The sequence below is a fragment of the Coenobita brevimanus genome, chromosome 70 (genome assembly GCF_032717465.1).
Source record: "Coenobita brevimanus isolate Jiangsu-jjx chromosome 70, ASM3271746v2, whole genome shotgun sequence".
Classification (NCBI taxonomy): domain Eukaryota; kingdom Metazoa; phylum Arthropoda; class Malacostraca; order Decapoda; family Coenobitidae; genus Coenobita; species Coenobita brevimanus.
Window position 1 is genome coordinate 35,890,811 of NC_137023.1, and position 12,334 is coordinate 35,903,144.

General features: G+C 41.3%; 1 protein-coding gene across 1 annotated transcript in view; it reads right to left on the minus strand.

Moving 5' to 3' along the window:
* Positions 1 to 3,947: 3,947 nt before the first annotated feature.
* LOC145406418 (speckle targeted PIP5K1A-regulated poly(A) polymerase-like) overlaps positions 3,948 to 12,334 on the minus strand; it is a 45,162-nt gene continuing 36,775 nt past the window's right edge. Inside the window, exon 8 of the mRNA XM_080277575.1 lies at positions 3,948 to 6,373. Within this exon, the coding sequence (XP_080133701.1) occupies positions 4,514 to 6,373 (1,860 nt within the window). The 3' untranslated portion in view covers positions 3,948 to 4,513. The remainder of the gene's footprint in view (positions 6,374 to 12,334) is intronic.

The following is a 12,334-nucleotide window of genomic DNA, read 5'->3' on the forward strand; positions in this document are numbered from 1 at the left end:
ATGTCCATTACTATGAATTATTAGTTATACACGATATGAAGGTGGTACGGGAATTATATATCCTGAGGGAAAGGGGGATGGGGGGGTGGGCATAATGGAGGGGTGGGGGAGGAGGATAAAGTGTACCAACCTCTACTGCGTATTCACGGCTTCTGTGCCCGAAGCATAGGGTGCCGATAATTATTTAAGTGGGTGTACACGTACGATAATTACCGTACGATGACACCACCTTGTATTTACATTTCAGTAATGCACTCATCTGGAGGTTGAGCAACTTAATATTGAGCACCGTTATGAAGGAGTCATGAACGCGTTGTCTGTTTTGGAACACTGGTTAAAAGCTTTGAAATAGATATATTTTTATAACTACTTAGCTTACATCAACCGTCACTACCATGCCGTCCTTTACATTTTGTTGATACCTAATACTTCTGTAAATCAAAGATCGATTAACATACAGGCAGTTATTCATCTCCAAGCTCTTGGCAGTAAAGAACTGTGTATGGCATTATTAGGTAACTCGTATATTTTTTATTAGAGATAAAGTACACCGTAACACCATGCTCACGCCAGCTACAGATCACAAACTATTTGATCTAAGTTACATAGTCCCACAAGTTAAACCGGAAAGACTGCATTCTATCAAATACCCATAAAAAAGTAATTAAATCGCACCATACATTGACTTACCGGCTCAAGTCAACCTGCCAGTGTTTACATGTGGTGAGCGATGCCGCCGCCAGAGGGACAGCAGCTGTTTAAAGAAGTTAAAGCTGAAACCCGACAAAGCGCGATCTTCCGTATGTCACCGTTGGTTAATACTTTTTTATTGTGTAATGTGTTTTATTACAGCTGTGGTTGATTTTCATAGTTTTTTTAAATAAAATGTGAACCTTTATTAAGCATACAAAGACGCTATCTAATAGGGGGAGGGGGAATAAGAACCTGAGTAATGTGAAACTGGAAAGAAAATATGATAATGCATATCTAGGGTTGTGCCTTGGCGATACTGTAATGTGTCCAGTTACGGTGGGATCAACTCTGATTTTCATACTAAAGGGTGAAACAAAAACTGACTGGAAAACGCCCTTTATTTAAAAAAAAAAAAAAAAGTATAGGGCACTATACTGCCTGAGTTATATTTCAAGATGTTACATATATAATAAAATCAATATTCTGAAAAATTTATGGCAAGAGCATTTGAAAAACTTCCTTAAGTAATCCACAGAAGTTTTACGAATACTGAACACCTCACGCAATGACAATTACAACAACTGCAGACAGCGCAACACTGTCTGCTAAAGCAGCCTGATTTCCTTGGCTATGGCTATCACTGCAAGTTCTAGGCAAACAGATTTTATGCAATGAGAAATTGTATCTAAAGTACCTTGCAGACATGGGGTTGGCAAGTCATGTTGCAAAGAAATGCGAACTTTCTTTTCCATCTCTCCTTCCAAAAATAACAATAAGAAATACTCTTTCCATTACTTTAATGTACATGGAAATAACTACCTCTTCAACTGACCACTGTTGAGATACAAGTCAGTACATTTGGTAATGTAGAAAAACATAAGGCCAACATCTCTTCTGCTTCCTGTATACAGTGCTGCATCAAAACGAAATACTGTACACCTATGGCAAATAAGGGTTCAACATGTTTTAATGAACCATTACATGTTTTACATACATACTTTTAAAAATGGAACACATGTACTGTACTAGTGTAACACACTATATTTATAATATTTCACAAAAAAAAAAAAAAAAAAAAAATCGATTTTCCAATCCACTGTAATATTTACACAAATAAAGAATAAATACAAAATGTAAAAAAGCAAGAGATCTATTTACGTAAGGGTATCAATGGTAAAATTTACTCCATAAACTGGGGGCCAATTCCTTAAGATTACACTACAGAACCAACAATTTATATATTTGCACATAATGGATACTTTCCTAAAATATTTTTGTACTGAAGCTGCTTTTCATGAGAGCTCTATGCAGCAATCAGTATTTACAAAATATGACAAACTTTCCTTAGTAGAGATTAAGATAAGTGCACAATGAAAATCAGTAATCCAGGTACTATACAGTACTTATCTTGCAGCCTGTCATTTTAATGCCTTGAATCCATTTTTTATATATTTTTTAAATTCCATCTCTTATTTTAATGAGCTTGAGACTTCCATATTAGTGAAATGATTAATCATCCAATCCTACATTGCCCCATGAGGATTATTAACTCCTACAATCTGAGGTCTCCCCCAAGGTGTACAAAATCTCTGGAAACTGCATGACTAAGATAGGCAAATCATCTTTGGATTCAATGGTTATAGACTCAAGCTACCTTATTCTGGGCCCTTTTATGAACAGTGGAGATATAAGTCCTTGGAAATTCACTGTCTTTTTTTCCTTATCATTCAACTTTGTTTTGTGTTCACACTGTTGTTGCTGTAACCCCAGGCTCATCTGAATGTGAAACTGGTGGACTGCAGGTTAAAGTTGCCCCACTCCTTAAGTTCTCCATCCTCCTTTTGGTGGACAAGGAGGGAAGGGAGCTGACAGACACTCATATAACCAGTCAGTGGAGCCACCTGGTTATATCACTGCCTCTACAGTAAGGCTCTTTAGCACCTATGTGTTCATCAACTCTGAAATCTTCCCATGCAATGAAAGCATCTTCAATTTGTGCAGTCTGCTCCCCATCCCCTATGTGGCCTAATGAGAGATGGCTCAGTACCATTACAAATAAACTAGAGTACAATATTTATACCATAACAAACATATGAAAACTCTGCTTACAAAAATGTCCCATACCCAAATCCTATGTAATTTGTACATTTTCTTCATGACAAGATATTGGTTTACTTTAAATATGGAGTTTAAAGATTCTCTTGAATCTAGTTTTTATTCTGCTTGAGTGTCTAATGTGTTCATATGCGTATCCATAAATCCAGCATGCTACATAACTTACGTACCTCAATCTCACACTGAATAATGTTGAAATCATAGTTTTTCATCCACTGATTAACCTCCACACTCAAATATTTGCAAACATGTACTCTGGAAAGCTACAATAATCTTATACAGCATTTACTGACCATATGCCATCTAATTTAAAGAAGACATAAGCACATACAAACATTTCACTATATCATAAATTGTTACTTAAAACATGAATCGGAATACAGTAAAACCCCTCTATCTCGAACCCTGTGTTAATTGGACAAAAAAATCTAGGTGGACAAATCTGATGTAACACAGATGAGTATAAGCTATATGAAATAACTGGTATGTGACTCAGACAACCATGCTCCCACCTGACTGGGACTCGGTCTTTGTTCAGTTGGCATGGCAGCAACAGTCCCACACTGATGGACTTTTCCCCATGATTCTACCCCCTCAAACTACATTTTTCTAATGTGCTGTGTATTACCTTTAGGAACTGCAGAAATATGTTCAAAGTGTATTTACTAATCATTTGTTTATTTTACAGGCAAGATATTCGTAGGCTCAAACATACAAAAATGACAACAATAATGTGGATGTGCAATGCATCCTTAAATGCATGGGCTGGGAGGGGAAGGGGGACTAGGTTTATGATGGATGTGTTGAAAGGAAGGATGAAAATGATGCATGCTAATGTTGTGATGAGGGGGTGGATTGGGCTAGTTTGGGCAAGTGGAGAGGATAGGGGATGACAACTGGGTGCACAAAGTCAGAAGTGTGAATGATGGGGGTAGGGTTGAGAGGGGCAAACTTAAAAAGGCCTGAGACGAGGTCACAGAATGTGACCTCAGGGATAGGGGACTGAATAAGGAGGCTGCCAGAGATCGAGCAGCATGGAAAGCCACCAACAGGTGACCATGGCCGATCCATGCAAACATGTTGGAGCTTTATAAATGAAACATTAAAAAAGATTTTTGAACCTGAGCCTAAGTCTGCCCCCAAACATAAAACACATTTGTGTCTGCCCATGAAATCCTGAAACACCTTGACAAGTTAGACAAAGGAGCATATCCAGACCAAAATGTGATTGAAAATGGGATTTAGAAACAACGTGTGTCTGATAAAATGAAGGCTAAAGACAAACTTTTGAGCACTATACCCAACTTTGGTGTTAGCAGCACAAAATCAACAGTGAACGATTTAAAAGCTAAATTACGAACATTTAATTGCTATTACCTGGGAAAAACACACTTTATGGCTTTAGAGGCCTACTGAAATTTATATGCAACAACTCGGACAACCTTCCCCCCCTTCAACAGTCCAAGTTGAAGGGGTTCTACTGTACTTTCAGTATTCTGTAAAACCTGCACTAAATTCAACATTACCACCACACCTGTGTTTTACTTACAAAACAAGTACAGTACACCAAACTAAGGTTTGATGAATCTAGGAAGAAGCAATAATGGGAGGAAAATGAAGAACGGCTTTCTAAATTTTTCCAAACAGTGAGTCACAATTTCAGTTCTACAGTCATGTTACCCTTGCTGTAGACTATATAAAAACTTTATCTTTTTGAAGAAGTTGCTTGTACATAAACTACTACTTTCTTCAGAAGATTCTGAATGAATGATGTGAGGTAATTAAACATCTGAATCAAATGTCCTTTGATGTGCTTTTCTTCTGAAAGTGATCTTCCAGTTAAAACAATGTAGCCTGCATTGTCACACTTCTGCCAAACTTCAATTAGACAATCAATGGAAAGGCCACTTCCCAGGTTGCCCCGAGATTCCATCTGGACTTCTGTTATGGCCAGTTCATGCTGCAGAGGTGTGGTATTTGCTTGCCTAGGAACAGTTTTTGTGATTTTCTTTCTCCCAATCCAAAGATGAACCTCAGCTGTACACTTATACTGTGCAAGTTTCCGATATTTTGTTTGAACTGGGATACACTCTCCGTTCTCTGCTTTGAGGCGCTTGGATGAGTCTGTGTCATCCTCCATTTCCAAAGTCTTTCTCTTTTTGCATCCTAGGAAGTCCTCAATCACAGACACTTCAATCTTCAAGCACTGCTGTAAAGCAAAATTAATTAAAGAACATGCTGCCTGTCCTATATCATCTTGCAGTGTCATTACATTCTTACTACCAGACACAGCACCATCAAAATTTATGGTAAATTCTGGAATATCTTTAAACAAGAAGATACATTTCAAAGGCCTCTCTCCTGGCTCCCTGTCCAAGAATTCCCTAGGGTGACTACCTGTGTCTGAATCACTTCCTGTGATCCCATTAGCTGTTGTATTTAGAGCTGTATGCCTGACTGAGCTTGTCTTAGATTCTCCTATAACAGTAATTTCTGCATCAGTGTCTGTCAAAATTTCAACATCTGAATTGCAGTTGTCTGTTGAAAACTTCTCTGATTTTTTCCTCTTGGTCAATACTTCATTTTCTTGAACATTCAAGGACAAATAATCACCTGACTTGCTTGGTTTAGACAACAGTGAATTTATCTGGATCATTTCCACTGTATCCCCATCTGCTTTATTGTTCACAATTAAAGGACGATCAAACTTGCTGCACTTGCCCAAAGGTGCACCCAAACCCTGACTATTGGTTGGACCATCATCATTTTTGACATCTAATCCTATGAAATTTTCATCTCCCTTGAATGGCTGAACAATCTGCACCTCCTCAACAGAATCAAGCTCTATTATGGAATCTTGAGAGTCATCAAGAGTGATAATCTCCTGAAGCTGTTCTACACTCTCTCTCTTGCTGTTCACCTCCTCTACAGCTCCATTACCCTCATCAGTCTCCTCTGCCTGGACCAGGTCCTCAAGGGCTGCTGGAGTCATCACAATAACCTCAAGGAAGTCTGAAAGAGACTGTGTACCCCCTACAACTGCCCGGGAGATTTGGGCTGCTACAGAGCACTTGTACTGGAACTCTGCAAGTGGACCCCTCTTGAGCCCTCTAGTGCAATTATGAGAGAGCTCAAAGGCATCCTGAACACACAGTGCTGTGTTGATCTGTATGTCAGTGTCCTGCTGGCAGTAAGACAACATAGACTGAGGTAGCTTTCTCATATCTCTATCCTTGATTTTTGACTTTTCAATCAAAGTACCAGCATATGGGCTGACTATCCACTTGGAGGCATCAAGCTTACTGTAAAATTCAAAAAATTCTGCCACAAGTTCCATGATGCTGATGTTATGATATCTGTTTGTCCATTCAGCAATGTTATTGCTGAAGCTGCAGTCCCAGCCTGCTACGATATATGGTAGAACACTGCGGTTCCTTGAATCTTGCCTCAGGTATGCTACTGAAGGAACTATGGGATCATCTCTATACATGAGATAGAACAGCATCATCAAGCACAGGGCATAATTTGTTATCAGGAAAGATGGTTCTCCACCACCAGCAACATCCTGTAATAGAAAAATGATGTAGTTTTACAGGAAAAACATGTTCATCATAGGTAAGAGGCAACTACAGAATTATTAAACTCTTTGGAATATTTTCCTTACTTGTCAATCAATGCAAAGTAAGTACTAAAATGCATCTCCTACTACAAAATGTTTAATGATTTATTTATTTACTTACTTATTAATTTACTTTTTACTATCTACTTTAAAATGCAATCATTACACCCAACGACTGTACTGTGATTCAAATTCCAAGAACCAGCCTGCCACACATTTATTCTGTGCTGTATAATCTATTCCAATGTCTAGCTACCTATAAGATTTCTCCAACAGGGGATGACCATGAAAGATGGGGACAATCTACTGCTCTATTCCACTTACTACAAAATGATTATATTTACCCGAAAGTGTGCCATAAGAGCTGATTAAAATGAAGTTTTTTGCTCTGTGACACACTTAACTGATCATCATACTACACTGACTTGGAACCACTGCAAACGATAGTTGAGAGGCAATGTGGTGCAAGTGAGCGGGTGTCTGCTATCCATTTTGTCACTTTCTTGACTTGTGACATGGAGCTGCATCGTGCATGAAAAGGTCGCACCGATGAATAGCAAAAAAGTTTAACAAATGATCTTTCAGAACCTGAATGTACCGGCCACCATTCATCATCAAGTTCTTAGGAAGAAAGTAGAGGCCTCCCCTTCCCATTTCACCTGAGAAACACCCCCATACCATTACTGATTGTGGGTGCTTAACAGTCAGCACCGTGTAAACAGGGTCATATTGACTACGAAAGGCAGGGCAATGAGCCTTGGCAGAACACACCTGGAACACTTGAAATGTGCTTTCATTGGAAAACATAACTTTTCTCCACTCATCCCATGTCCAGTGTGCACACTTCTTGGCAAACTGAATGCGCTGCTTCTTCATGCAGTCAGTAAAGAGTGGTTTCTTGGCTGCGGTACAGCTTGGCAAACCCAGCTCCTTCTGCAAGTGGTGTTGAATAGTTCAAATTGAGACGTCTTGTAACAGCTGGGGATGCATTCTCCTCAATTCTGCTGCTGTCAGTCGAAGATTCTTGATTACTTCCCTCTTCAGAAGTGTATCTGTACCTCTGGAAGTCGTCCTCTTTTTTCCACTGTCATGCTTGTGCTCAAGTACGACATCAGGTGGTAGGTCGCGTGCTGCAGCAAGAATCTTCATAACGATCGACTTTGCACGTCCAGTACATTCACAAATCGTGTTGATAGGGACATTATCCTGCCTCCATGCAATGATATGGACCCTCTCATCCCTTAAGCAATACCTTCCAGGCATGACAACTCGACTCTAGGAAAATAACAGGGCAAACAGTAATGCACATGAAAACAGAGGGAGGTGCAAGCTCGAAGTGACGGAAACATATACTCCCACTCTCGTTTCTTGGCAAGCACTGATGTGCTGAGTGTTTCACCACCTCCCGCCAACACCAGAGGAGTTGCCAGTTACTTCTTGCCCCAAAAATTCTCTTGGTAGAGGTGGAAACACAAAGCAAAGACAGACAACTCTCCCATATATATATATATATATATATATATATATATATATATAAATATATATATGGAGCCTCTGTGGTACAGTGGTAAAGTGTGCGCATTCATACACTGAAGAACAAGGGTTCGCGCCCTGCCTGGGTAATAAACTTTGGGAGCGTTCTGGCCACGTACTGCATTGGCAGACACAAGGGGTGCTGTGGTTGAACCAGTGTCACATACTATAACGTATGATTGCACCCAGTCGGCTTGCACAGGCCGATTACCCTTGGTTTATAGACTACACACACATCCAAAGCCACTCCAACCCTACAATTACACTTACAAGCACTTCTCATCCTACATACAATCTCTACTAGACAGCCTAAGCCACTTGGTAGAGATACATTGGCTGTATCGTCCCCACTTCGGTAGGGATAAGCCGGTCCTGCAGTGGACACTCAAATGGCTGATGAGATGAGAGAGAGATATATATATATATATACTGTATATATCTATATCCTTCCATCTTCTTCTGTCTTTCTTTCCTTCATTCTCTCCTCGTCTTTCTGCCTACGGGTGACTTTACACTCCCTCTTCTGTCTTTCATTCCTTCATTCTTTCCTCTTCCTTTTGCCTGTGGGTGACTCTACACTGAGTGACAAGCCAAATGGTTTCCTGTACACCAGGAAACCATTTACTACACTGGGTGGTAACCATATAACCAAATTTTGGCGCCTGTTGGTCTAGTGGGTAATTATTGTGCTCCAATCGGACTGAGCCGGTGAAGGTTTATATTCCTTTGGTGATTGGGGTTTATTGCTCACGTAATGCCACTCAGGGATGAGTGAGGTTGGTCACTCTCATCTTAAATGTCAGGACCAACTGCCTAGCCCTGGGCTCCTACACTCCTCATGGGGCAATGTAGGATTGGATGATAGATGGATGAATATATATATATATATATATATATATATACTGTATATATATATAATTTTCGTTTTTCATTTTTGAAGGCTCCAACATGCTTGCATGCATTTGCCTTGGTCACCTAATACCAGCTCTCCATGCTGCTCGTACTCTGACAGCTTCCATGATACTTAGTCCCTTAACCCTGAGGTCACATTCAATGACCTCGCCCCAGGTCTTTTTCGATCTACCTCTCACTCCCCTACCCCAAACATTAACACTTCTCACTTTCTGCACTTTTTTTTTTTTTTTTAACACTGAGCATAGGCTTCACAGCCTGCTCCCAAGGCCCAGTAGTCCTCCTACATTCTATACACCTCTACATGTCACCACTTTGGCGCTAACACCCACCATCCATAGTGAATACAGACTAGGGCTGTCTCATATAGGACTGGTGTATTGGTATTAGCGGGGGTATTTTTTCGACATGTCGGCAGGTCTTCTGGTAGATCAGTAAAGTATGCTTTTATAAATTCAAATCCTTAAACTGTTCCCTGCCCCAGTGGGGATTTGAACCTGGGTCCAGTAGGACTGCAGGCCACCTCTCTACCGATTGAGCCACCGTCTTCCCCTAAATCCCCCAGCTTCACCACATGCCCAAACCATCTCAATCTACCTCTCCTCATCACAACACCAACATCCAAGTCCCATTCTTCCTCTCAACTCTTCCATCATAAACCTAGCCCACCCCATGCCTTGCACCCAAGGATGCACTGCATTTCCACCTAATCATTGCCATTTCTGTACGTTTGAGCCTGCGAATATCCTCTTCCTTTACTGCCCAGGTCTCACAACCATACAGCATTACACTCCTAACACATGCCGCACACAAAAATCCCTTAGCACCGAGGGAGAGCCCTCTCAATGTCAGGAGAGGCAACAGCTCCCTGAACTTCTTCCAGCCACTCCTCACCCTAGTCATAGAGTTAGCTCCTGCCCCACCTCCAGCACATAACATGTCTTCCAAATAACATAACTTCCACACACTCAAGAGACTCACCAGCAAGTTCAATCCTTTCACGCCTGGCAATATCCACATGCTCTCCCAGACACATTGAACACATGATATCAGCATTACCTCACAGTCTACTTCTAATACCACTACATCTCTTATGCACCCACTTCTCACAAACACTGCACAAGATGGAATTACAGTACTTCCAACACCCTTGTGACAAATCACACATGGACACTCTCCCTCTCCTTTGACAGTACAGCCCCCAGCCCTAGATACCATCACTTTTGTTTTAATTGCCCCATACCATCTCTCCACTTCCTAAATCTTTCCTCAGCCTCCCTTTCATTTTTTGCAACCAATACCAAACCATCAGCATACAACATCTCCCTTGGGAGTACATTTCTGATGTCATATGAGTGGGCTTCAAGTACCAAGATAAACAACAAAGGGCTCAAGACTGACCCCTGATGCACACCAACATTCACGGAAAACTCATCCCTCAAATCTCCATTCACCCTTACCTTGGTGTGAGTAGTTACATACATGGCCATAACGACCCTAACCAGCCACTCCTTGATCCCAAGCTTTCTCATTGCCCACCTTGCCACCTCTCTACAGACTCTGCCAAAGGCCTCCAAATCAACAAAATCAAAGTACAGTTCCCTTTTCTTTCCAATATACTGTTCCTGAAACTGTTGAACAATGAATATGGCATCAGTGGTCCCTTTGCCTGGAATAAACCCAAACTGCATCTCACCAACATTCACGGAAAACTCATCCCTCAAATCTCCATTCAACCTTACCTGGGAGTGAGCACCTACATACATGGCCTTAACGACCCTAACCAGTCACTCCTCAATCCCCAGCTTTCTCATTGCCCACCTCACCACCTCTCCACAGACTCTGTCAATGGCCTCCAAATCAACAAAAACAAAGTACAGTTCCCTTTTCTTTCCAATATAGTGTTCCTGAAACTGTTGAACAATGAATATGGCATCACTGGTCCCTTTGCCTGGTATAAACCCAAACTGCATCTCATCAGTATTCACTTTTTCTCTAATCATACCTTCTAGAACTCTCTCCATTACTTTCATTATCTGGTCTAAAAGCTTTATGACTCTATTATTTCCTCATTCCACAGTATCACCCTTCCCCTTGTACAAATTTATAATAACACTCTTCAGCCAATCATCTGGAACAACACACTCATATATAATTGTACTTATCAGGCCAGCGATTAACCTCACTCCTACATCTCCTGAGGCTTTCAACATTTCAGCAGTCAACCCAGACACACTTGCTGTCTTCCCCACCAACATCCTGCCTATTGCCCTGCTCACAGCAGCAGCATCAATCAAAAGCCAAGGGCCAAACACTGGATCTGCTGGCTCCAAACCTTCCCTGTCCCAGTCAACCTCCTCATTCAGCAACCGGTTGTAAAGCTCTCTCCATGCTTCTTTAATATCCCTACTGTTCACCACAACCCTTCCTTCATCTTTCTTCGCAAACTGCCCATCTATGATATTCCTGTTCTCCCTCTTCATCTGATTTGCCATCTTAAAAATCATATTCTTCCCTTCCACACAATTTAGGTTATCAAGTAAAAGTCTCTGTGACTCAGAATTTGTCTTGTAAACCTTTTTTCTAGCTCTACACTTGGCAACCAAGTATTCCTCTTTGTTACCACCCTTCTTCCATTCCTGGAAAAGCCTTCTTTTCTCCTTAACTGCAGATTCTACACCCTCATCCCACCACCAAGTCACTTTATGTCTTCATGGGCCTCTTGTCCATCCACATATTTAATCAGTAACTCTCAGCAGCATGGAGAGCCGTCATTAGGTGACCAAGGCCAACACATGCAAGCATGTTGGAGTCTTCAAAAACGAAAATGAAAACAATATATACGAGGTGCTACCCAAAAGTTCCAGTAATTTGAACAGAGGGAGCCAACCGTTTGCAGTTTTGCCTTTTGCCACTAGGAGAAGTCAGCAGCACCCCTTGTGCATCAGTATGGCCCCGGTCGTGTCTGGGAGCAGATGTGTTGTTGAGCTACGCTTAATATTGTAACGTGGTGTGTAGGTGGTTTGGCAGTTTTGCAATGGCGGACCTCACGGAACAAAGAACCTGCATCAAGTTCTGCTTCAAGAACAACAAGACGGCTGCAGAAACTCACCGGTTGCTTCAGCAAGCCCTTGGTGACAAAGCCATGCCCCAAAGCACAACATTTTTCTGGTACAAGCAGTTCAAGGAAGGACGAACATCTGTCGCAGACGATGACCATTCTGGACGACCATCAACAGCAACAACACTAGAAAACGTCGGAAATGTTCGTCAGGCTATCCTTGCAGATTGTAGATGAACTATCCATGATGTTTGTGATATCGCTGGACTGTTGTACGGGAGTGTGCAACGCATTTTGTCAGACATGTTGGGCATGAGACGCATCGCTGCAAAATTTGTGCCACGACTGCTATGTGACAGCCAAAAGGCACATCACATTGCAGTTTGCAGGGAGCTCAAGAA